The 26,501-nt window shown below is 39.3% G+C and overlaps 1 protein-coding gene across 3 annotated transcripts in view; it reads right to left on the minus strand.

Annotated features, from left to right (window-relative positions):
• The window catches only part of ARHGAP20 (Rho GTPase activating protein 20), a 207,215-nt gene that overhangs the window by 22,020 nt on the left and 158,694 nt on the right, over positions 1 to 26,501 (minus strand). For all 3 annotated transcript variants that reach the window (XM_055422993.2, XM_055422992.2, XM_055422995.2), the window contains 3 exons: positions 24,249 to 24,437; positions 1,991 to 2,169; positions 63 to 224 (listed from right to left, as the gene is read on the minus strand). In XM_055422993.2, the coding sequence (XP_055278968.2) occupies positions 63 to 224; positions 1,991 to 2,169; positions 24,249 to 24,437 (530 nt within the window). The remainder of the gene's footprint in view (positions 1 to 62; positions 225 to 1,990; positions 2,170 to 24,248; positions 24,438 to 26,501) is intronic.

The following is a 26,501-nucleotide window of genomic DNA, read 5'->3' on the forward strand; positions in this document are numbered from 1 at the left end:
TAAACCAGTTGTCTTTCTCCAGAGCTATGCTGTGGGGTGGATGAAGGGAGAAACGTCCCTACCTTTAAGACAGATGCTATTACGAAAATAGATTCACAGTCTAGTTGTACTTCAGCTCCGGAATTTAGTTTTTCTTTCAGCTCTCTGCAGGATTTCACATTGGCTGACTGTCTGAAGATGCCTTTTGTGAGAGGTCCTTTCTGATTAAGAAAGAAAAGCATATCCTGTGGGGAAGCAAAAGAAAAAGAAAATCAAGATGGAACTTCATGCAGAACAAGCAAGGGAACATGTATTTGCCCTCTCCAGCTGCCAGAGGCTGGGGTGTACCAGAGGAAAGACCTGAAGGCCTGGGGCTAGAAGGCCTGCTAGAGGATTTAACTCTATTTGCTTTCTGGCATCTCTAAATTTCTTTCTCCTATTTACGCTTGCTATATCTAATATCTAAAACATTTTAAACACTTGCTTTAATGGGACTGTTTTCAGTGAATCAGCAGTCACTTCTAGGTGTTAACTTCTCTCTCTCCTCCCTAACTCTTCTCCTGTTACTCTCCAATATGGATTCTTTTCACCAAGTATGAAAACTCCCTTCCCAAATTCATTCTCCACTTGCTTGCTTGTTCTTTCTTTTTGGGGCTATTTGTTTCTGGCTGTGTTAGGTCTTCATTGCTGCATGCAGGCTCTTTGTTGCGGTACATGGGCTTAGCTGCCCCATGTGGAATCTTCAGTTGGTTCCCTGCTCAGGATAGAACCCACTGTACTGGAAGGCAGATTCTTAACTACTGGTCCACCAGGGAAGTCTCCTTGCTTGTCTTTCTTTTCATGTGGCTTTATACTTTACTTCTTCTTCTTCTTTTTTTTTTTTTTTTTAACAAATATTATGTTTTTGTTGTTGCTTTTTGGTTGTGCTGAGTCTTCATTGTGGTACGCAGGCTTAGTTGCCCTGTGGCATGTGGGATCTTAATTCCTCACCAGGGACTGAATTCTTGTCCCCTGCGTTGGAAGGTGGATTCTTAACCACTGGACCACCAGGGAAGTCACTATTTCCTTCTTTTAAAATTAGCCTCCAAAATCATCTCCTTTAGGAAGCTTTCTCCATTCTATTCCATTCTATTCAGTCTTTTATTTCACTTTCTTTCTAGTTGTGTGTCCTCTGCTTGCCAAACAGGAAGAGAATGGATGTTGGAGACAAGCAACCCATGGGATCTGGAACCTAGCTATGACACATATTTATGGTGTGACCTTTGGTAAACTTGGGCGGGGGTTTCCCTTTAATTTGTAGAGTAGGAATGATGGTAATGATGATGATGATAATGATGATAACTACCTTCTAAATCTGTTGTGAAGGATAAGCAATAAAGTGGCTAGATTAGTACCTGGTGCTTATAGATAGATGCACAACATAGAATAAAGGGCCAGACATCTAGCATATTGCTTGGAGTATACTGGACACTCAATAAATATTCTTTAATACTACCCATTTACTATATTAACTGGAAAAAATATGTAATCAGTGGCTTTCATTTGATCTCTTCTACATACAAAAGATAACTAAATACCAGAAGATGTATCTTTATACTTAAAAGACTTTGAATACAAATAAAACACAAGTTTAAAAATGTTAAGATTTAGTCTGTTTTGCTAAAGTGATTAAATGAGACTTTCTGAACAATGCAGGGTTCAAGAAAGGCTGTGAGAAAAATGTCAGGGCTGATGTGGATTCTCTGTCTACAGGGTAGTTCTAACTTACCTGAGCAGGTTAATGGGGCTCTTGCCTGAAATCAGCAGGAGATTATTTCTCCCTATTATGTCTGCCTTATGACTCTGCAATAGCTTAATCAGATTTTTTTTCTTTGAAGGAATAATAAAGATTCTCAGCCAAAGCAATGGGTATCTATATATTTCCCATTTTTTAGGGAAAGATTTACCTCCCAGAGCATTCCTTTCCCAAACCTCCTTTACTCTTAGTGCTACAGGCCAAAATAAGACTTACCAAGACAGCTTTGGGCAGATTGTCATTCTCACAAATATCTGGCAGAGAAACCCCGAAGAGCTGTCCTGGGATAGGAGACGTTGGTGACACGGGCAAGTTATCCAGGTGAATGCTAGAACCTCGCCAAAAGGCCCAGTTTATGATAGATCTTCTCCTTTTAAATGTCTTCTGACCTGAATCTAAGGAAGAGGTGAGATTATTAGGAAAAATAATTTCACTTAATCTTATTTCTACAGATTTCATTTTACAGTATGTTCATTACGGCTCAATATTCTACAAGTTAAGGAAGAACCAAACATTTGGATTATTCTCCTGCCTATTCTTGGGAACATCACTGGTCTATTTAGTTGAGTTCTGGCACTAAGTCTTCAAAGATGAAAGAAGGGATCCCTTACTGAACTGTAACAACTTAAAGTAAAACATTTTCATACCAGCACATATCCCATTTTAAAGCTGAGACTAAGCATACAGAAAGTCGAAGATTAAACTAGGCCACAATTAAATAGTGAGAATAAGAAAGGAAGAAGGAGAAAAGGTGAGAGGAGAGGAGAAGGGGAAAGAGGAGCAGGAGGAAAAGGGAAGCAAAAAGGAAGAAGAGTTGTCTCTATTAAGATGTGCTCTGGAGACAATACAGCATCATTACCTGATGCTCTACTCTGCTGAGAACAGAGACAGGAAGCCAATGTTCCACATTTCCCCACTTTTTTTCCAGCTGCAAATACTTTCCTGTATCTTTTTAGTCCTGACTTTGAAAAGCATGTTTAAGGCAGCATGGATGGATATAAACATGAGTGAGACTTGCCCTTGCCACAGTAAAGTTTACAACCTAATGGGTAGAACAAGACTGGCGATAGGTGGGTGGGGGGAAAGCAAGCATATTAATAAATAAAATGTCATAAGGGGAGAAGGAAGCACAAAAAACATTCAGAAAAACAATAAGTCACATCTATCTATCCAGGTGGTGCTAGTGGAAAAGAACCTGCCTGCCAATGCAGGAGACACAAGAGACGCAGGTTCAATCCCCAGATCGGGAAGATCCCCTGGAGGAGGAAATGGCAACCCATTCCAGTATTATTGCCTGGAAAAATCTATGGACAGAGGAGCCTGGCAGGGGACAGTCTTTAGGGTTGCAGAGAGTCAGACGTGGACTGAAGCAACTTAGCACACACACATCTACACGTTATGAGTGCAAGATTGATCTTGGAGGCTTCTGCATTTGATGTGAATTTTGAATGAACGTGATTTCAATAGGTAGACGATCTAATTTCATGACTTGTATCTGGTAAGGACTCAGTAAGTCATTCTTGGACAGCAACTGAACTGAGGAGACATTCAGGCGATAAAAGACAATGTGAACAAATCAACACTGAAACATGATTTTGTGAGATCACAGTTCTAAAACATTGTTGATGTCATCTGTATCTAACTTTAACATGAAAATTGATGGATTTACACAGAATTTGATACTTAAAGAAAACGGCTCTTTGAGGTTCCTTTAGGATCTTTCTGCTGCGTGCACCTGCGGCCCTCAAAGCAAACACACAAGTAACAGCTATAAAGGAGAAGAAAGACAGAAAGGACCTGAGAAAATACCTGAAGACATAACAGCTGAAGAAAATTAAAGACAAAGACAAAATATTAAAAGCAACAAGCGAAAAATGGCAAGTAACATAAAGGGAACTCCCATGAAGAGGAAATCCCAGAAAGGAGAAAACTGAATAGTGGGAGCTGGGAGCTCTCAACATCTTGTATTTTCTGCCTAGAGAATTTCCTTTAGCATTTGTTGTAAAGCTGGTTTGGTGGTGCTGAGTTCTCTTAACTTTTGATTGCTGGAAAGCTTTTGATTTCTCCATCAAATCTGAAGGACAGTCTTGCTGGGTAGAGTATTCTTGGTTATAGTTTCTTCCTTTCATCACTTTAGACATATCCTGCCATTCCCTCCTGGCTTGTAGAGTTTCTGCTGAGAAATCAGCTGATAGCCTGATGGGAGCTCCCTTGTATGTTATTTGTCATTTTTCCCTTGTTGTTTTTAATATTTTATCTTTGTCTTTAATTTTTGTCAGTTTGATTACTAAGTGTCTTGATGTGTTCCTCCTTGGGTTTATCCTGTCTGAGGTTTTCTGTACTTCCTGGATTTGGTTGACTATTTCCTTTCCCACGTTAGGGAAGTTTTTCTGGGGTTCTATCTTGTCCCTTCATCTGGGACGTAACACTTTCTGCTTTTTCATTGTGATGAACTCCCTGTAATATGGTTTTGTTTTAGCCACTGTGAGACTGTGCTGCTTCTTGCTTCTCCCATCTGCCCTCTGATGGATGAGGCTAAGAGGCTGGTGTAAGCTCCCTGGTGGGAGGGACTGGCAGTGGGAAAAACAGTCCTGTTCTGGTGGGCAGGGACTTGCTCAGTATAGCTTTAATCCAATTATCTGCTGATGGGTGGGGTTGCACTCCCTCACAGGTAGTTGGCAGCTGTTTGACCTGAGGTGACTCAGCCCTGGGGTCTCCTGCCTCTATGGTCGGGTTAATGGTGAACTCCAAGAGGGTTTACTCCAAAAGGGACCTTCCTGGCCTGCTGCTGCCAGAGCCCCCATATCTGTGGTGAGCTTCTGCCAACCCACGCTTCCACAGGAGGCCCTCCACCACTAGCAGGTAGTTTAGGTTTGCTTTCCTGTGGGCTCATAGCTCCTTTCCTCTGGGTCTTGGGGTGCACAAGATTTTGTTTGTGCCCTCCAAGACTGGAGTCTGTTCACCCCAGTTCTGTGGAAGTCCTATAATCAAGTCCTGCTGGCCTTCAAGGTCAGGTTCCCTGGTGATGCCCAGTCCCTCTGTCAGATATCCAGGTTGGGAAGCCTGATGTGGGGTTCAGAACCTTGATAACAATGGGAGAGCTTCTTTAGTGTTACTGTTCTCTGGTTTGTGGGTCACCCACCCGGCGGGTATGGGATTTGATTTTATCATGATTGTGCTCCTCCTGCCATCTCGCTGTGGCTTCTTCTTTGTCTTGGGACACGGGGTATCTTTCTTGGGGTGGGTTTCAGTGTCCTCCTGTTGGTGGTTGTCCAATAGCTAGTTGCAGTATTGGTTATCTTGCAGGAGGAGATGAGCACAAGTCCTTTTACTCCATCATCTTGAACTTGAAGCACTTTATTTATTTTTAATTTCTATTGGTATATAGTTACTTTTCAATGTTGTGTTAGTTTCTGGGTTTCTCTGGAGGCTCAGATGGTAAAGAATCTGCCTGAAATGCAGGAGACCTGGGTTTGATCCCTGGATTGGGAAGATCCCCTGGAGAAGAGAATGGCTACCCACTCCAGTATTCTTGTCTGTCAGTTTCTACTATACAGCAAAATGAAATCAGTCATACATATACATGCATATACATTCCTTCCCTTCTGGACTTCCTTCCATTTGGGTCACCGCAGTGCATTAAGAAGAGCTCCCTGTGCTACACAGTGTGTTCTCATTAGTTATCTATTTTATACATAACATCAGTAGTTTCCTCTGCCTTTTCTAAATCCAGCTTGAACATCTGGAAGTTCATGGTTTATGTACAGTTGAAGCCTGGCTTGGAGAATTTTGAGCATTACTTTGCTAGCGTGTGAGATGAGTGCAATTGTTTGAACATTCTTTGGCATTGCCCTTCTTTGGGATTGAAATGAAAAGGCAGAGGAACCAGAGATCAAATTGCCAATATCCGTTGGATCATAGAAAAAGCAAGAGAACTCCAGAAAAACATCTACTTTTGCTTTATTGACTACGCCAAAGCCTTTGACTGTGTAGAGCACAACAAACTGTGGAAAATTCTTCAAGAGATGGGAATACCAGACAACCTGACCTGCCTCCTGAGAAATCTGTATGCAGGTCAAGAAGCAACAGTTAGAACTGGACATGGAACAATGGACTTGTTCCAAATTGGGAAAGGAGTACGTCAAGGCTGTATATTGTCACTCTGTTTATTTAACTTATATGCAGAGTACATCATGCGAAATGCCAGGCTGGATGAAGCACAAGCTGGAGTCAAGATTGCCAGGAGAAATATCAATAACCTCAGATACATAGATGACACTACCCTTATGGCAGAAAGTGAAGAGGAACTAAAGAGCTTCTTGATGAAAATGAAAGAGGAGAGAGAAAAAGATGGCTTAAAAACTCAACATTCAAAAAACTTAAGATCATGGAATCTGGTCCCATCACTTCATGGCAAACAGATGGGGAAACAATGGAAACAGTGACAGACTTTATTTTCTTTGGCTCCAGAATCACTGCAGATGGTGAAGGCAGCCATGAAATTAAAAGATGTTTGCTCCTTGGAAGAAAAACTACGACCAACCTAGACAGCGTATTAAAAAGCAGAGACGTTACTTTGCCGACAAAGGTCCATCTAGTCAAAGCTATGGTTTTTCCAGTAGTCCTGTATGGATGTGACAGTGGGACCATAAAGAAAGTTGAGTGTCAAAGAGTTGATGCTTTTGAACTGTGGTGCTGTAGAAACTCTTGAGAGTCCCTTGGACTGCAAGGAGATCAAACCAGTCAATCGGAAAGGAACTCAGTCCTGAATATTCATTGGAAAGACTGATGCTGCAACTGAAGCTCCAATACTTTGGCCAACTGATGCGAACAGCCAGGTCACTGGAAAAGACCCTGATGCTGGAAAAGACTGAAGGCAGGAGAAGGATGACAGATGATGAGATGGTTGGAGGCATCACCGATGGACATAAGTTTGAGCAAGCTCCGGGAATTGGTGATGGACAGGGAAGCCTGGTGTGCTGCAGTCCATGGTGTTGCAAAGAGTTGGACATGACTGAGTGACTGAACTGACTGATCAGTAGTTTAGGAAACTGAACCCGTTCTTAAATCCAATGTCAATCTGTGTAAATGTTGTTTAACATGTATGTTTATATATGTTGAGTAGTTACACTCAGTCTAGTTTCCTCACATTTAATATGGTTTCACTATCTTGAAAACTATCAGATTTATTTTGTCTTTTCAGTTTCACACACTTCTTAGGAAGAATGTTCTATCATCAAGTTTTAAACTCAGCTATCCAATGAGTGTAGACAGAGGACTAAGTAGACACTGAGTCTTGTACTTTATTATAAATGCTTTCAGCCGCAGTCATGCCTTTTATTATATACCACAGTCAATTTTAGAGTTCATGTTCCCCTTGGGACTGAGAGGGAAAAAAAAATTTCATTAAAGCACTTTCTTGCAGAGCTTTTAATGCATAGCTCTTACTTTCTAAATGTCAAAGGCTGATGAAAAAACATGCAATAGTTATAAAAAATATTATGATGCTGTAAATATAGAGCAAATAAAATTCATGAACATACAACTTTCCTAAACAATCCCAGCAAAAGTCAAGTTAGAGTCTCTTCATGCTTAAATGAACACACTGAATATTAAAAATTATAATTCTTAAAAGTTTGTGCTTATTGATTATTAAAGAATAATAACCAAAACAAAAAACTTTTAATAAGAAATTTTAGCAAGGTGGATATGCAGGAAACTCTTGCACTCACCTCCTCCCATGGATACAGTTTATCTAAAACTATACATGGAACAACTTCTTCTGAAAAGAATCCATATAATGGTGAAGAGACCCTGTTACATTGGGCAAATGAGAGGGAAACCACATCCTAGTGGGTAGAAAAGGCTGAAACACAATCTCATCACAAACTCCACCCCCAATACAACAAGCCCCAGTCTGGAAGGAACTCAAAACCCAGAGCTTCTCCAGAAGGAGTGAAGGGTTCATACCTCACATAAGTCACCCTAACTTTTAAGATCCAGTGTCTGAGAGATAAACCCCCAAAGCATCTCACTTTGAAGACCAACAAGGCTCATATCCATGAGACATATGGGGCTTTGTGGAACCAAGGAAGGGTTCTTAAAGGGTTTATGCCTAGGCTCACCTAATCCAGAGCCCAGTGCAGAAGCAGCCATTTGCAAAACATCCAGACTTCATATGAAAGAGATTCATTAACTAATTTTAAAGCATTGGCACCTGCTTGGATACTCCCTTGGACAGAGGCTGGTGGACACTATCTTCCTATTCTCTCTCTGTCTTGCTAAAGTCAGCAGCACCATCTTCCCTCCCCCAACCCCCGCCCTTCTGCTGGGTATATTCTTTTTCCTCTCCCCCTGTTTTCTCTTTTTCTTCTTTTTTTTTTCAGTGAATGCCATCTTGTACTCTCCATCTGTCCCATGTCAGCCAGTGGGCACCATTTTTGAGCTTTTCTGCTATACTCCAGAGTGCTTCTATCTTCTGGAGAGGAGATTCTACGCAACACTGGTGCTCTGGTTTTTACATTTGGTGACATGGTTCTTACAGCTGCCACCCAGGGAAAGACCTGTGATCACCTGGTCAGGGGGGCTTGCAATCCTGGGTTCCACAGGACTGTAACAATTATAGAGACAGTTCTTGAAAGACTACCATTTCCAGGGCATTGCACAGTGTATGAAACACACTCCCACTCTTTTTGTAAAAGAGGCTATTTGCTTGTCTAGGAACTTCAGCCCCTGGGGATAAGCAAGAAGTCTGGCACACACCTAGACGGTGAGCAGGTGCTTTCAAAGATGCAGCCAGGGGCACCATCTTTGCACTTCCTCCTGTGTGACTACAGTTCGCTAGCAACTCCCAAGAAGGAGCTTATAACCCCACCTGGAGACGCTATTTCTGTGACTGCTGCCAGGGGCCAGCTCCATATAGCCTGGCTTATCCTTGCAGTCCTACAGAACTGCATACATTTGCATTCTTGAAAAGCTGCTGCCTGAGGACTTGTTTTCCAATCAGCCTGAATCAAGGTGCTGACTGAGCTCTCCCCGCTGGGACAGTGACTGATCTTGGCAATTCCTCAAGTACTGAGAGCTATTAAATATAAGATAGGCTTCTTGGATAATTACAAACAGTTGAGAGAAAACCAAAAGCTAGAACAGGGTTGAATGAAAAAGGTTCATCTCTTACACAAAGCCAACAGTTTAAGTGGAAGATGTGGCTCTTTCACCCAGTGCATAGAAACCAGGACAGAATCAGGCAAAATGAAGAAACAGAAATATGTTACAAATGAAAGAACAAGATAAAACATCAGAAAAAAAGTTAATGAACTGGAGATAAGTAATTTACCTGATAAAAGGTTCAATAAATGATCATAAAGATGCTCACGAACCTTGGGAGAAGAATGGATAAACACAGTGAGAACTTAAAGATAGAAAATATAAGAAAGTCCCAAACAGGAGTCACAGAACTGAAGAATATAATAACTGAATTGAAAAATAACCAGTGGGGGTCAAAAGCAGTTTTGAGGAAGTAGAAGAAAGGCTCAGAGAACTTGAGACATGGCATAGAAACCCACCCAATCAGAGCAGCAAAAAGAAAAGAAGAATGCAAAATGGTGAAGACAGCTTAAAGGACTTATGGGACAACATCAAGTGCATTAACCATCACATTATAGAGGTCTCAGAAAAAAATAAAAAGGGAAAGAAAACTTATTTGAAAAAATAATGGCTGAAAGCTGTCCTAACCTGGGGAAGAAACAGATATTCAAATCTAGGAAGCCCAGACAGTTCCAAATAAGATGAACCCAGAGATCTACACCAAGACACATTATATTAAAATGTCAAAAGGTAAAGACAAGGTGAGATCTTAAAAGCTGCATGAGAAAAACAACTTATTATGTACAAGGAAATCCTATAAGCCTATCAGCAGATTTTTTAGCAGAAATTTTAAAGATCAGAAGGAAATAGCACAATATATTCCAAGTGCTAAAAGATAAAAATTTCCAACCAAGAATACTTCACCTATCAAAGTTATTCAGAACTGAAGGAAATAGAGGTTTCCAGCAAGCAAAAGATAAAGGAGTTCATCACCACTAAACCTAAACCATTCTCTGAAGAGATGTCAAAGGTATATTTTTAAGCTGAACAGAAAGGGTGTTAATTAGTAACAAAATATATAAAAGCATAAATCTCACTGGTAAAGGCAAATATATGGTAATGGTAGTGAGTGAATTATTAATGTGAAGGTCAAAAGACAAAAATAGTAAAAATAATTGTAGCTACAATATTTAAGCAAGGGATTCACAAGATAAAAAAAGACATAAAATATGATATCAAAAAACAAAATGTTGGTTGAGTAGAGAATAAATAAGAAGAGCTTTACAAAGTGTTCAAACACTGGTATCAATATAAACACTGTTATAAATACAAGTTGTTATGTGTAAGCTTTGTGGTAACCAACAAGCAAAAACCTAAAGTAGATACACAAAAGATAATGACAGAAAAAGGAACCTGAACGTCATTAAACCACAAAGGAAGACAGCAGGAGAAATGAACAGAGGAACCACAAAACAGCCAGAAACAATAGAAATAGCAATAACACATCTATTAACAATTACTTTAAAGGTAAACGGACTAAATTCTTCGATCAAAAGACAGGGATTGATGGAATAAAAAAGAAGACCCACCTACATGCAGCCTACAAGAGGCTCACTTCAGATCTAAGAGGAGCAGTAAATGAAATAGAGACTAAAGAACACTAGAAGAGATCAATGAAAATAAGAGCTGGTTCTTTGAAAAAATAAACAAAGTTGATAAACCTTTAGCCAGACTCAACAAGAGAGAGAGAGAACTAAAGTAAAAAAAAAAAAAAATCAGAAATGAAAGAGATGCAACTGACACCACAGAAATACACAGGATCATTAAGACACTATTATGAACAATTACACGCCAACAAATTGGAAAACCTAGAACAAATGGATAAATTCTTAGAAACATGCAAACTTCCAAGGCTGAATATGAACAGAAAATCTGAATAGGCTGATTATTGGTAGGGATACTGAATAAGTAATTTAAAAACTCCCTACAAATAAAAGTCCAGGACCTGACAGCTTCACTGGTGAATTCTATCAAACCTTCAAAGAAGAATTAATACCAATACTCTCAAAGTCTTCCAAAAGGTAGGAAATGAGGGAACACTTCTAAACTCATTTTCCGAGGCCATAATTACTCTGATACCAAAACCAGTCAAGGAAACCATAAGCAAAGAAAATTATAGGCTGATATCTCTGATGAACATATAGGTAAAAATTCTCAAAGAAATAATCAAATTGAATTCAACAATATATTAAAAAAATCAATGCCTTAATCAAGTTGGATTTATTGCAGGTATACAAGGATGATTCATATTCTACTAATCAATCAATGTGATACACTGTATTAAGGAAAAATCATATGATTTTTCTTTGACCATATCAATAGATTAAAAAAGCACTTGACAAAATCCATCCATTTACTAATATGATTAAAATCCTCAACAGAATGAGAATAGAGGAAATGTACCCCAACATAACAAAGGTCATATATTAATATGACAGATAATATCATACTCAATGGTCAAAAGCCAAAAAGTTTTTCCTCTAAGATTGGAAACAAGACAAGGATGCCCACTCTCATCGGTTTTCTTCAACATGATATTGGAAGGCCTAGCCAAACCAAGTAGGCAGGAAAAAAAAGAAACATATCCAAACTGGAAAGAAAAAAGTAAAAATACCACTATTTGTAGATGATATTATAATAATAATATATACATAAAACTTTAAAGACTCCACCAGAAAAACTTTAGAACTAACAAATGAATTCAGTCAATTTGCAGGATATAAGACCAACATACATCTGCTGTGTTTCTATACACTAATAACAAGCTATCAGAAAGTTAAATTAAGAAAACAATCCCATTTATAACTGCACCAAGAAGAATAAAATACCTAAAAATAAATTTAATCAAGAAGGTGAAAGATCAGTACACTGAAAACTAAGAAGGCACTGATGAAAAAAAATTGAAGAATACACAAATAAATGGAAAGATATTCCATGCTCATGGATTGGCAGAGTTACTATTGCTAAAATCTCCATACTATTCAAAGCAGCCTATAGACTCAATGCAGTCCCTATCAAAATTCCAATTGTGGTTTTCAGAGTAATAGAACAATTCTAAAATCTGTATAGATGACAAAAGACCCTAAAATAGACAAATCAATTTTCAGAAGGAACAACAAAGCAGCAGGCTTCATGCTTCCTAATTTCAAACTACATTATCAGTTCAGCTCAGTCACTCAGTCAAGTCTGACTCTTTGCAACACCATGAACTGCCGTACTCCAGGCCTCCCCGTCCATCACCAATTCCCGGAGTCTACCTAAACCCATGTCCATTGCGTCAGTGATGCCATCCAACTATCTCATCCTCTGTCGTCCCCTTCTCCCGCCCTCAACCTTTCCCAGTATCAGGGTCTTTTCAAATGAGTCAGCTCTTTGCATCAGGTGGCCAAAGTATTGGAGTTTCAGCTTCAACATCAGTCCTTCCAATGAACACCCAGGACTGATTGCCTTTAGGATGGACTGGTTGGATCTCCTTGCAGTCCAAGGCACTCTCAAGAGTCTTCTCCAACACCACAGTTCAAAACCATCAATTCTCTGGCGCTCAGCTTTTTTTATAGTCCAACTCTCACATCCATACATGACCACTGGAAAAACCACAGTCTTGACTAGATGGACCTTTGTTGACAAAGTAATGTCTCTGCTTTTTAATATGCTATCTAGGTTGGTCATAACTTTCCTTCCAAGGAGTAAGTGTCTTCTAATTTCATGGCTGCAATCAGCATCTGCAGTGATTTTGGAGCCCAGAAAAACAAAGTCTGACACTGTTTCTCCATCTATTTGCCATGAAGTGATGGGACCGAAAGCCATGATCTTAGTTTTCTGAATGTTGAGCTTTAAGCCAACTTTTTCACTCTCCTCTTTCACTTTCCTCAAGAGGGTCTTTAGTTCTTCTTCACTTTCTGCCATAAGGGTGGTGTCATCTGCATATCTGAGGTTATTGATATTTCTCCTGGCAATCTTGATTCCAGCTTGTGCTTCCTCCAGCCCAGTGTTTCTCATGATATACTCTGCATAGAAGTTAAACAAGCAGGGTGACAATATATAGCCTCGACATACTCCTTCTCCTATTTGGAACCAGTCTGTTGTTCCATGTCCAGTTCTAACTGTTGCTTCCTGAACTGCATATAGCTTTCTCAAGAGGCAGCTCTTGACTGTGGGTCAGGGGCATTGAATACAACAGTCATGGGAGCGGTGTGCTGGCATAAGTCCTTTAGAAGGAGGTCACCATTACCAACATTACCCCTACCAAACATAGGCCAACAGGGAGGGAACACAGCTCCACCCATCAACAGGAAATTGGATTAAAGATTTACTGAGCATGGCCCTGGCCATCCAAGTCAGGGCCAGATTCCCCCACAGCCAGTCCCTTCCATCAGGAAGCTTCCACAAGTCTCTTATTCTTACCCTTCAGAGGGAAGACATAATGAAAACCACAATCACAGAAAACTAACCAAACTGATCAGATGGATCACAGCCTTCTCTAACCCAATGAAACTATGAGCCATGCCGTTTAGGGCCACACAAGATGGACGGGTCATGGTGGAGAGTTCTGACAAAATGTGGTCCATTAGAGAAGGGAATGGTAAACCGCTCCAGTATTCTTGCTTTGAGAACCTCATGAACAGTATGAAAAGGCAAAAAGATATGACACTGAAAGATGAACTCCCCAGGTTAGTAGGTGCCCAATATGCTACTGGAGAAGAGTGGAGAAATAGTTCAGGAAAGAATGAAGAGGCTGAGCCAAAGCGAAAACAATGCCCAGTTGTGGATGTGACTGGTGACGGAAGTGAAGCCCAATGATGAAAGAACAATATTGCATAGGAACCAGGAATATTAGGTCCATGAATCAAGGTAAATTGGGAATGGTCAAACAGATGGTAAGAGTGAACTTTGACATTTTTGTAATCAGTGAACTAAAATGGACCGGAATGGGCAAATTTAATTCAGATGTCCATTATATCTACTACTGTTGGCAAGAATCCCTTAGAAGAAACAAAGCAGCCCTCATAGTCACAAAAGAGTCTGAAATGCAGTGAAAGTGAAACTTGCTCAGTCGTGTCTGACTTTTGCGACCCTATGGACTATACTGTCGATGGGATTCTCCACCAAAATACTGGAGTGGGTTGAACCCAGGTTTTCCTCTTTGCAGGCAGATTCTTTACCAGCTGAGCCACAAGGGAAACCCCAAAACACTGGAGTGGGTAGCCTATCCCTTCTCCAGCAGATCTTACCGACCTAGGAATTGAACCAGGATCTCCTGCATTGCAGGCAGACTCTTTACCAACTGAGCTATCAGGGAAGCCCTCCAAAATGTAGTACTTGGCATAGTCTCAACAACGACAGAATGATCTTTGTTCATTTCCAAGGCAAACAATTCAATATCACAGTAATCCGAGTCTAAGCTCCAACCACTAATGCTGAAGAAGCTGAAGCATTTGAATGGTTCTATGATGACCCACAAGACCTTCTAGAATGAACACCAAAAAAAGATGTCCTTTTCATCATAGGTGACTGGAATGTAAAAGTAGGAAGTCAAGAGATACTTTTATATTAACAGGCAGGTTTGGCCTTGGAGTACAAACTGAAGCAGGGCAAAGGCTAACAGAGTTTTGCCAAGAGAATGAACAAGTCACAGCTAACACCCTCTTCCACCAACACAAGAGACAACTCTACACATGGACATCACTGATGGTAAATGTCAAAATCAGACTGATTATATTCTTTGCAGTTGAAGAGAGAGAAGCTCTATACAATCAGCAAAATTAAGACCAGGAGCAGACTGTGCTTCACATCATGAACCAAATTCAGACTTAAATTGAAGAAAGTAGGAAAAACCACTAACCATTCAGGCATGACCTTAATCAAATACTTTACAATTATACAGTGGAAGTGACAAATAGATTTAAGGGATTAGATCTGATAGAGTGCCTGAAGAACTATGGACAGAGGTTCCTAACATTGTACATGAGCCATTGTGATCAAAACCATCCCCAAGAATAAAAAAATACCTAGTAACAAATGACAACAAAACCATGATGACCCAAAACCTATGGGATTCACCAAAAGCCGTTCTAAGAGGGAACTTATAGATATAATATATATATGTATATATATATATATTTTAATTGGCGGGAAATTGCTTTCAAAGTTGTGTTGGTTTCTACTGTACAACAACAGAATTAGCTATAATTATACATTTTCCCAACTCCCTGTTGAGCCTTCCTCTTCTCCCCTCATCCCACCCCTTTGGCTCATCACAGAGTACCAGACTGGGTTCCCTGTGCTATATAGTAACTTACTTTCTAAGAGGGAAGTTTATAGCAATACAATTCTACTGCAAGAAACTAGAAAAATCTCAAATAAACAACCTAACCTTACACCTAAAGCAACTAGAAAAAGAACAAACGAAACCCAAAGTTAGTAGAAGGAAAGAAATCATAAAGATCAAAGTAGAAATAAATGACATAAAGAAACAATAGCACTGATCAATGAAATTTTGAGAAGATACAATACAAAAACCTTTAAGGAGACTCATAAAGGAAAAAATGAAGAGGTCTCAAATCAATAAAATTAGACATGAAAAAGGAGAAGGTACAACTGACAATGCAAAAATACAAAGGATCATGAGACTTCTTCAAGCAACTATATGCCAATGAAAAGGACAACCTGGAAAAAATGGACAAATTCTTAGAAAGGTACAGTCTCCCAAGACTGAACCAGGAAGAAACAGAATATATGAACAGACCAATTCAAGTAAAGAAACTGAATCTGTGATTAAAAATCTTCAAACAAATGAAAGTTTAGGATGAGATAGCTTCATAGGTGAATATTCTACCCTTTAGAGAAGAGCTAACACCTATTTTTCTCAAACTCTTCTAAAACATTGCAGAGGGCGGAATATTCCCAAATTCATTGGACAAGGCATACAAAGATACCACAGAAAAAGGAAATTATAGACCAGTATCACTGATGAACACAGATGTAAAATCTTCAACAAAATACTAGTAAATCGAATCCAACAACACATTAAGAGGATCATCTATCATGATCAAGGGTATGATTTATCCTAGAGATACAAGGATTCTTCAATGTATACAAATCAATGTGATACATCACCATCAACAAATTGAAGAATAAAAATCATATGACCATCTCAACAGATGCAAAAATAGCTCTTGAGAAAATTCAACACCTATTTATGATAAAAACTCTCCAGAAAGTGAAAAGGAACCTATCTCAACATAATAAAGGCCATATATGACAAACCTACAGCAAACATTATTCTCAAGATCTGGAACAAGACAAAGATCTTCACTCACCACTATTATTCAACACAGTCTTGGAAGACACAGACATGGCAATCATAGAAGAAAAAGAAAGAGAAGGAATCAAAATTGGAAAAGAAGAAGTAAAACTATCATTGTTTGTAGATGACATGATACTATAAATAGAAAATCCTAAAGATAACACCAGAGAACTGCGAGAGTGATTCAAGTTACAGGATACAAAATTAATACACAGAAATTTCTTGCATTTCTATACACTAGCAACAAAAGATCAGAAAGAAAAATTAAGGAAACAATCCCACTTATCACTGCAACCAATGAATAAAATACCTAGGAATAAATCTATCTAAGGAAGCAAAAGACCTGTATGCAGAAAACTATATATACTGATGAAAGATATCAAAGATGACACTAACAGATGTAGAGATATATACCATGTTCTTGGGTTTGAAGAATCAATGTTGTGAAAATGACTATATTATCCAATGAAATGAAAGTCGCTCAGTTGTGTCCAACTCTTTGCGACCCCATGGACTGTTCATGGAATTCTCCAGGCCAGAATACTGAAGTGGGTAGCCTTTCCCGTCTCTAGGGGATCTTCCCAACCCCAGGATCTAATCCAGGTCTCCGGCATTGTAGGCAAGATTCTTTACCAGCTGAGCCACAAGGGAAGCCCATATTATCCAAAGGAATATACAAATTCAATGCAATACCTATCAAATTACCAATGGCATTTTTCACAGAACTAGAACAGAAAATTTTACAGTTGGTATGGAAACGCGACCCTCAAAAGCTAAAGCAGTCTTGAGAAAGAAAAATGGAGCTGGAGAAATCAGGCTTGATGACTTCAGGCTATATGGCTACAGTCATTAAGACAGTATGGTACTGGCAGAAAACAGAAATATAGACCAACGGAACAAGATAGAAAGCCCAGAGATAAACCCACACAGCTATGGTCCCCTAATCTATGACAAAGGAGGACAGAACATACAAGGTATAAAAGACACCTCCTTCAATAAGTAGTGCTGGGGAAACTGGAGAGTTACATGTAAAAGAATGAAATTAGAACACTCCTTAACACCATACACAAAAATAAAATGGATTAAAGACCTGATGTAAGGCCAGACACTATAAAACTCTTAGAGGAAAACAGGCAGAACATCCTTTGACATAAATTACAGCAAAACCTTTTTTGACCCATCTCCTACAGTAATGAAAATAAAAACAAAAATAAACAAATGGGACTTAGGTATATTGAAAAGTGTTTGCACAGCAAAGGGAACCATAAACAAGACAAAAAAACAACCCTTAGAATGGGAGAAAACATTTGCAAATGAAGAAACTGACAAGGGATTAATCTCCAAAATATACAAGCAGCTCATTCAGCTCAATATAAAAACACAAACAACCAAGTCAAAAAATGGGTACAAAGTCTAAATAGACATTTCTCCAAAGAAGACATACAGAAAGCCAACAAACACATGAAAAGATTCTCAACATCACTAATTATTAGAGAAACGCAAATCAAAACTACAAAGAGTCGTCACCTTGCACTGGTTAGAATGGCTATCATCACAAAATCTATAAACCATACATGCTGGAGAGGGTATGGAGAAAAGGGAAACCTTTTGCAATGTTGGTGGAAATTTAAATTGATACAGCCACTATGGAGAACAGTATGGAAGTTCCTTAAAACACTAAAAACAACTACCACGTGACCTAGCAATTCAACTATTGTGCATATATTTGGAGAAAACCATAATTCAAAAAGACACATACACCCCAATGTTCATTGCAGCACTATTTACAATAGCCAGGACATGGAAGAAACCTAAATGTCCACCAACAGAGGAATGGATAAAGAAGATATGGTACATATGTACAAAGGGATACTGCTTAGTGGTTAGTCACTCAGTGTCCGACTCTTTGTGACCCCCAAGACTGCAGCCCACCAGGCTCCTCTGTCCATGGAGATTCTCCAGGCAAGAATACTGGAGTGGTTGCCACGTGCTTCTCCAAGGTACCTTCCCAACCCAGGGATCAAGCCCAGGTCTCCCACAATGCAGGTGGATTCTTTACTGTCTGAGTCATCAGGGAAGCCCATGAATACTGGAGTGGTTAGCCTATTCCTTTTCCAGGGGATCTTTCCAATCCAGAGATCGAACGGGGGGTCTCCTGCATTGCAGGAGGATTCTTTACCAGCTGAGCTACCAGGGAATGTACCAGCTGAGCTACCAATGGACTCTTTCCAGCTGAGATACCAATGGAATATTCAGTTCAGTTCAGTCGCTCAGTTGTGTCCAACTCTGACCCTATGAATCGCAGCACGCCAAGCCTCCCTGTCCATCACCAACTCCCGGAGTCCACCCAAACCCATGTCCATTGAGTCGGTAATGCCATCCAACCATCTCATCCTCTGTTGTCCCCTTTTCCTGCCCTCAATCTTTCCCAGCATCAGGATCTTTTCAAATGAGTCAACTCTTCACATCAGGTGGCCAAAGTATTGGAGTTTAAGCTTCAGCATCAGTCCTTCCAATGAACACCCGGGACTGATCTCCTTTAGGATGGACTGGCTGGACCTCCTTGCAGTCCAAGGGACTCTCAAGAGTTTTCTCCAAGGCCACAGTTCAAAAGCATCAACTCTTCGGTGCTCAGCTTTCTTTATGGTCCAACTCACATATCCATACATGACCACTAGAAAAACCATAGCCTTGACTAGATGGACCTTTGTTTGTAAAGTAATGTCTCTGCTTTTTAATATTTTGTCTAGGTTGGTCATAACTTTCCTTCCAAGGAGTAAGCGTCTTTTAATTTCATGGCTGCAATCACCATCTGCAGTGATTTTGGAGCCCAGAAAAATATTACTCAGACATAAATAGGAACACAACTGGGTCATCTGTAGAGATGTGGATAAACTAGAGACTGTCATAGAGGATGAAGTATGTCAGAAAGTGTAAAACAAATATTGTATATTAATACATGTAAGTGAAATCTGAAGAAATTGGTATAGATGATCTTATTTAAGCAGAAGTAAAAACACAGATGTAGGGCATAAACATATGGATACCAAGGGGGAAGGTTGGGTGTGATGAACTGGGAGATTGGGGTTGACATATATATAAACTATTGATACTGTGTATAAAATAGATAACTAATGAGAATCTATAACTCTACTCAATGCTCTGTGGTGATATAAATGGGAAAGAAATAAAAAAAGAGAGGGGATATATGTATATGTATAGCTGATTCACTTTGTTGTACTGTAGAAACTAATATAACAGTACAAAGCAACTATACTCTAATAAACATTTTAAAAATTTATGCTTGTAGAATGATACATTAGTATTTGGCAGTATCTATATGTGTGAAAAGGTATTTTCAAAGATCATGAAACATATAAAATATCATTATATATCAGAATATTTTACACTTAATTATGATGTGTGCTGTGCTGTGCTTAGTTGTTCAGTCTTGTCTGACTCTTTGTGACCCCATGGACTGTAGCCTTCCATGTATGAATACTGTCCAGACAAGAATACTGGAGTGGGTTGCCATGCCCTTCTCAAAGACATCTTCCCAATCTGGAATACTAATTTTGAACCCCAATTAAGTGAAATGCTATTTCCCCAGAAGAATTATTTTCATTAGTGTATCTGTATTACACAAAATTGTACTCATTTATGGGCTTCCTAGGTGGGACAGTGGTAAAGAATCCACCTGCCAATGCAGAAGACGTAGGTTCAATCCCTGGGTCGGGAAGATCCCCTGGAGGAGGAAAATGGCAACCTGCTCCAGTATTCTTGCCTGGAAAATCCCTGGACAGAGGATAATGGCAGGCTATAGTACCTGGGGTTGCAAAGATTGGACGTGACTGAGTGAGCATGCACGTACTCAATTGTTACTACACATTGAATATCATCCATAAAAATTTTGTGGAAATGTTTTCTCTTTTGTTATGTAAGTACCTACATGATATTCTCAGTTTTGTCTGCTGACTTGCAAATTTTACTGCCTGGTCCTTTACAGAGCATCTGTTGATCCCTGATCTAAGTTAGTGGTTTCCAAAGCAGTTCTCAAAACCTCTGTATTAAAAAAACATACATATTCTGGGAGGTGGGTCATGGAGGATCCTGCTGTGATTTATGTCGGAGAGTGTTTTGCCTATGTTCTCCTCTAGGAGTTTTATAGTTTCTGGTCTTACATTTAGATCTTTAATCCATTTTGAGTTTATTTTTGTGTATGGTGTTAGGATGTGTTCTAGTTTCATTCTTTTACAAGTGGCTGACCAGTTTTCCCAGCACCACTTGTTAAAGAGATAGTCTTTTCTCCATTGAATATTCTTGCCTCCCTTGTCAAAGATAAGGTGTCCATAGGTGCATGGATTTATCTCTGGGCTTTGTATTTTGTTCCACTGATCTATATTTCTGTCTTTATGCCAGTACCATACTGTCTTGATGACTGTGGCTTTGTAGTAGAGCCTGAAGTCCGGCAGGTTGATTCCCCCAGTTCCATTCTTCTTTCTCAAGATTGCTTTGGCTATTTGAGGTTTTCTGAATTTCCACACAAATTGTGAAATTATTTGCTGAGGAGCCTGGTGGGCTGCAGTCCATGGGGTCACTAGGGGTCGGACACGACTGAGCGACTTCACTTTCACTTTTCACTTTCACACATTGGAGAAGGAAATGGCAACCCACTCCAGTGTTCTTGCCTGGAGAATCCCAGGGACAGGGGAGCCTGGTAGACTTCCATCTATGGGGTCACACAGAGTCGGACATGACTGAAGTGACTTAGCAGCAGCAGCAGCTCTGTGAAAAACACCGCTGGTAGCTTGACAGGGATTGCATTGAACTTATAAATTACTTTGGGTAATATATTCATTTTCACAATTTATTCTTTCAATCCATGAACACGGTATATTTCTCCATCTATTAGTGTCCTCTCTGATTTCTTTCACCAGTGTTTTATAGTTTTCTATATATAGGTCTTTTGTTTCTTTAGGTAGATATATTCCTAAGTATTTTATTCTTTTCATTGCAACAGTGAATGGAATTGTTTCCTTAATTTATTGAAACATGTATATTATCATATGTGAAATGAATTGCCAGTCTGAGTTCAATGCATGATACAGGATGCTGGTGTACTGGGATGAACCAGAGGGATGGGATGGGGAGGAAGGTAGGAGGGGGGTTCAAGATGGGGAACATATGTACACCCGGGACAGATTCATGTCAATGTATGGCAAAACCAATACAATAATGTAAAGTAATTAGAATCCAATTAAATAAATTAAAAAAAAAGTTGATCAAAATTTACAATGGGCAAATGAAGAATAACATCAATCAATAAACAAAACAGTAATTGAGCAAAAAAAAAATACATACAAAACTGGTTCACATATTAAGTGTTTAGCTACACAGGTAGTTGCCACCATTGGTCTATAGTTACTCCATTTATTATGAATCATTTTATAGCTGCAAACATTATTATCTTAACCTTTAACAGGGAGAAACAGAGGATTAATAAGTAAAGGCTGCTTACAATTAATTAATCAAATTGTTGGCAAAAATGAGTAAAACCTTCAGGATTCTTGACTCCTGATTATTTTGGTCCAATTAGTTAAAATACATTTATTTTATTTTATTAACAAGGTACCCACAGAAACAGTTTTGAAAAACATGGGTAATAAAGGTAGAAGAGTAAAATAATATTCTCATCTTAGATATAAAGGCAACATTCCTTTTGTAACTTTAATAAGCACTACTGTGAAGAAAGCTGATCACTGAAGAATTGATGCTTTTGAACTGTGGTGTTGGAGAAGACTCTTGAGAGTCCCTTGGACTGCAAGAAGATTCAACTAGTCCATTCTAAAGGAGATCAATCCTGGGTGTTCATTGGAAGGACTGATGCTAAAGCTGAAACTGCAATACTTTGGCCACCTCATGCGACGAGTTGACTCACTGGAAAAGACTCTTGATGCTGGGAAAGGTTGGGGGCGGGAGGAGAAGGGGATGACAGAGAATGAGATGGCTGGATGGCATCACTGACTCGATGGACATGAGTTTGAGTGAACTCCAGGAGTTGGTGATGGACAGGGAGGCCTGGCGCGCTGTGATTCATGGGGTCGCGGAGAGTCGGACACGACCGAGCGACTGAACTTAACTGAACTGAACAACAGACAGATTAATAAATTCATTCAACAAATACTTATTGGACACTTGTTTACGTATGCAGAAACTATTCCAGGTGCTGGGAATATAGAAATAAACAAAATAGACCAAACTCTCCACCTTCAGGGAGCTCTTATTTTAGAGGTTATAAAATTGTAACATGTCTATTCAGTTCAGTTCAGTCACTCTGTTGTGTCCGACTCTCCGCGACCCCATGAATCACAGCACGCCAGGCCTCCCTGTCCATCACCAACTCCCGGAGTTCACTCAAACTCATGTCCATCGAGTCAGTGATGCCATCCAGCCATCTCATTCTCTGTCGTCCCCGTCTCCTCCCGCCCCCAATCCCTCCCAGCATCAGACTCTTTTCCAGTGAATCAACTTGTTGCATGAGGTGGCCTAAGTATTGCAGTTTCAGCTTTAGCATCAGTCCTTCCAATGAACACCCAGGATTGATCTATAATGCCCCTTCAAAATGGCCCAAAGATGTGAGTAAATAGCCTTAGAGTTCAAAACCTCAATTTACCATACTGGAGGGAGGAGGACTGGGGCAAATGCAAGATCAGATTTTTATTTTTTATTATATTGGTTGGTTTTGCCATACAATGACATGAATCCGCCCCGGGTGTACATGAGTTCCCCTTCCTGAACCCCCCTCCCACCTCCCTCCTCCCCTTATCCTCCCTCTGGGTCATCCCCGTGCACCAGCCCTGAGCATCCTGTACCGTGCGTCGAACCTGGACTGGTGATTTGTTTCACATATGATAATATGAGCTGCTATCAGCAAGATTAGGGCTTCCCAGGTGGTGCAGTGGTACACAATCTGCTGCAGTGCAGGCGACACAAGAGACGCAGGCTGGATCCCTGGGTTGGAAAGATCCCCTGGAGTAGGAAATGGCAACCCACCTCTAATATTCTTGCCTAGAAAATTCTATGGACAGAGGAGCCTAATGGGCTACAGTCCATGGGGTTGCAAAGAGGTGGACATGACTGAGCCTGCCTGCACTCAATGTCAGCAATATTAAGGAGTTCTAGACCAATGACTTCAATGAAGTATAAAATTTGAGGCTAGGTCATCAACAGAAGGACAGAGTTGGACATGCATGTGTTGGGGGATGAGTATAAAACAACAACCACTGTTCACTTGCTTCTCCAGTTTTTTCAAACCGACAAAAGCAGCTACAAAAATTCAGCACCAATTTTCCACTACCCCACTCAACACTTTTTGGCATGATATATTTTCTTCTATTTTTTTCACAGTCTTACTTTCAGACTGAGGTGTAAAGCTCAAACTTGAGTTAGAGTAAATTAATGATGGTCCTCCTATGTTGAATATCATTTTTACCATTCTGGAGTCTTTATTACAGGGTGGATAAGGGATGGCTACGTTCAGAGGGATTAGCAGAATACCAAGAGATTTCTGTGGAAATTGTTGTAATCTTTACATACCTATCAGTAGCAGGATCCAGGTCGGGCATTAGAGTCTCCTGACACGCATCACTGACAACCTCCTTTTTATAATGTGACCATTTGGGGGAACACACAGTGCAATGTATTACAGTACAAAGAAAGCATTGAAGCACCTGCAGCATTGCCTGGTGGCTTTGACTCTGCAGTGGACATAAGGTTAAAGGGGAAAGACTAGCGAAGAAAGAAGAAACAGACTCTACTGCAGTTATTAGCTGCTGATTACAAGTCAGTCAGTCCTACCACTAATTTCTAAAACTATCTTCTAAAACTCCATCTTGCCTTCAAAGCATTTCGCAAATTTAAAAGAAAAAATATTCCATCTGGATGAAAGGCAAATAACTTTTTTTGCTTTCAGGAAAGAAAAGTTTTGCTAAAAAAGGCTCTATGAGGGAGGAGAAAACTCACCACTCAGCTGCTGGGTCACAGCCAGGCGGCTAGGCTTCAGGATGAACTGACACTGCATCTCTCGGGGCAGCTGCTCCATGAGGAAGGGCTCTTGGAAGTTGGAAGGTGTTGGGGAGTCCTTTGATCCCTGTGTCAGGAGTGCAGTGTCTCGAAGATGGCTCATTTTAATTCCATAGGGATATTCATGCCCTACACAGAGAAAAAAAAATCTAAATGTGGACTTTAGGCAGACTAACACTGTGACTGTGTGTGCTACATACTGGAATGTACTGCAATTTGCTCCTGGGACTTTTGGTATAAAGAATCCTTTTGTTGACTTAATGATCACCATGCACACTCTTAACAGCTGGAGACCCGTGCATGATGCAGGTGGCCCAACCAGTGTAGTTTATTTTTGGAGTGTGGAGGGAGAAAAGCAAAGAGAAAAAAATGTCTTTTAAAGAGTATCTTGTTTGGGAATGCACAGATTAGTCTGTGAGTTGCATAATGTTGACCTTCTCCTATGCTCATATCTGTGAACATATTTAAAGGTACTCTAGTTTCTCCTTTGACATTAACTATATTCTGTAAATCTTCAGTCAGTCCTTGACCTCTCTCAGCCTTAAATCCATGACTCAAAATATTTATCCTATCACATAGCATTATAAGGATCAAATAAGTAAACCTTAGAATTAATATTTTTTTAAATAAGGGCAAAACTACATATTTCATGCATCACTATTATTACTATTATTCAACACAAGATATCTTTCTGAAAAAGGCATTTTATACTTTTTATTAGTTATATAATTAGTCACTCAACAGCGAAAGGACTCGTTTGTTTGATTTATGTTTCTCTCCCACTACTGCGCTCTGAGGTGGTTATTCAAAGGCAAGAATTAGAAGGAAGACTGCAGGGTATTACAAACATAGAAACAAGAAGTAATTTCAAAAAGTAATTTTCAAACTAGAAAAACTAAAGTCTATGTCGATTCTGCATCTGACTGGAACATGATTTTTTTGTTCTTTAGTACTTTTAAGCAGCTGCATTTTCTTAATTATTCTTCAAGTACCACTGTGCTGTAGATCTTGTTTACTTTTTAAAAAAAGTAAATTCTCTTGTATCCCTTATTTTTCACTGAATGTAATTCAGTGAACTCTTTCTTTTCCATCTGGCATAGGCATACAATGTCAATACTCCATTAACATCAAGTACCACAGCAACTTTCAGGGATTAAGGCAAAAACAAAACAAAACAAAAAAAACCAAAAACGACTTCCATGATAGCAACAAAGCCAAGTCAATTTATCAAAATGGCCAATAGTTAACATACAATTAAAGTTTGCAAGGCATGTTAAAATATGAAGTGGAGAACTGTTGCTAAGTAACAATCATGTTTCATGTCCCATGATTATTTTAGTAAGAGTTAGAAATGAAGCTTAATACTGTTTTAAGCCTAAGAGTTACCATCTATATAGTCTTAATTAAATTAATATATTTTAATAAAACAATTATTTTAAGAACTCATTTTGTTTTTAATCCCAGCTTTAATTGTTGCTTACTGACTTTTATAAAATGTCAACATTAAGAAACTGGAAATGCAAAAAAAATTTTGTGCCCAGCTACGTGCATAGCGACTTGTTTTAAGTCTGAGAACATACGTTTCATAGAAAAGTTTGATTTTAGATTACTCAGACTGTCTGAAACCTGAATTACACAGTAGCGATCTCCACAGGTAAATGAAAGGATAACATGAGATAACTCATATGATAAGCTTTGCACAATCTCTGGCAGATAGTAAGCATTTAAAAATTATTACCAGAACTCTCATCAACAATGGTTATCATCTCAAGATCTGCTACAGATGCTGTCCCTTAATGTAATTGGCTTTTTTTCTGTTAACCACACTGAATGGCCTCACTTATCAAGAATATTTTTTAGCGAAATCAATTTAAATAAGGTCAGGTGATAAATCATTTATCAATGATTCTTCAAAACAAATGCTGGAAAATTTGACTATAGAAACAGCAAAGTAGTTAGTAAACCAGTAGTTACTGCTAAATTAGTCAATGAGGATATTTAGGAATTGAAATGGTTTAATTTCATTGTCTTTATGATGCCTAGGAAAGTTCCTGGTGCAGGGCAGATGTTAAATACTCACTGACAGATTGAGGCATGATTGGATCATAGATCGTCTTCCATAGAGGCAAGTAGTAGGTAGGAAAGGGAACAGGAAATTAAAAATCTAAACATGAAAAATAAATATATAGGGAA

The sequence above is a fragment of the Moschus berezovskii genome, chromosome 14 (genome assembly GCF_049115385.1).
Source record: "Moschus berezovskii isolate FMDL1 chromosome 14, NW_MosBer_1.0, whole genome shotgun sequence".
NCBI lineage: Eukaryota > Metazoa > Chordata > Mammalia > Artiodactyla > Moschidae > Moschus > Moschus berezovskii.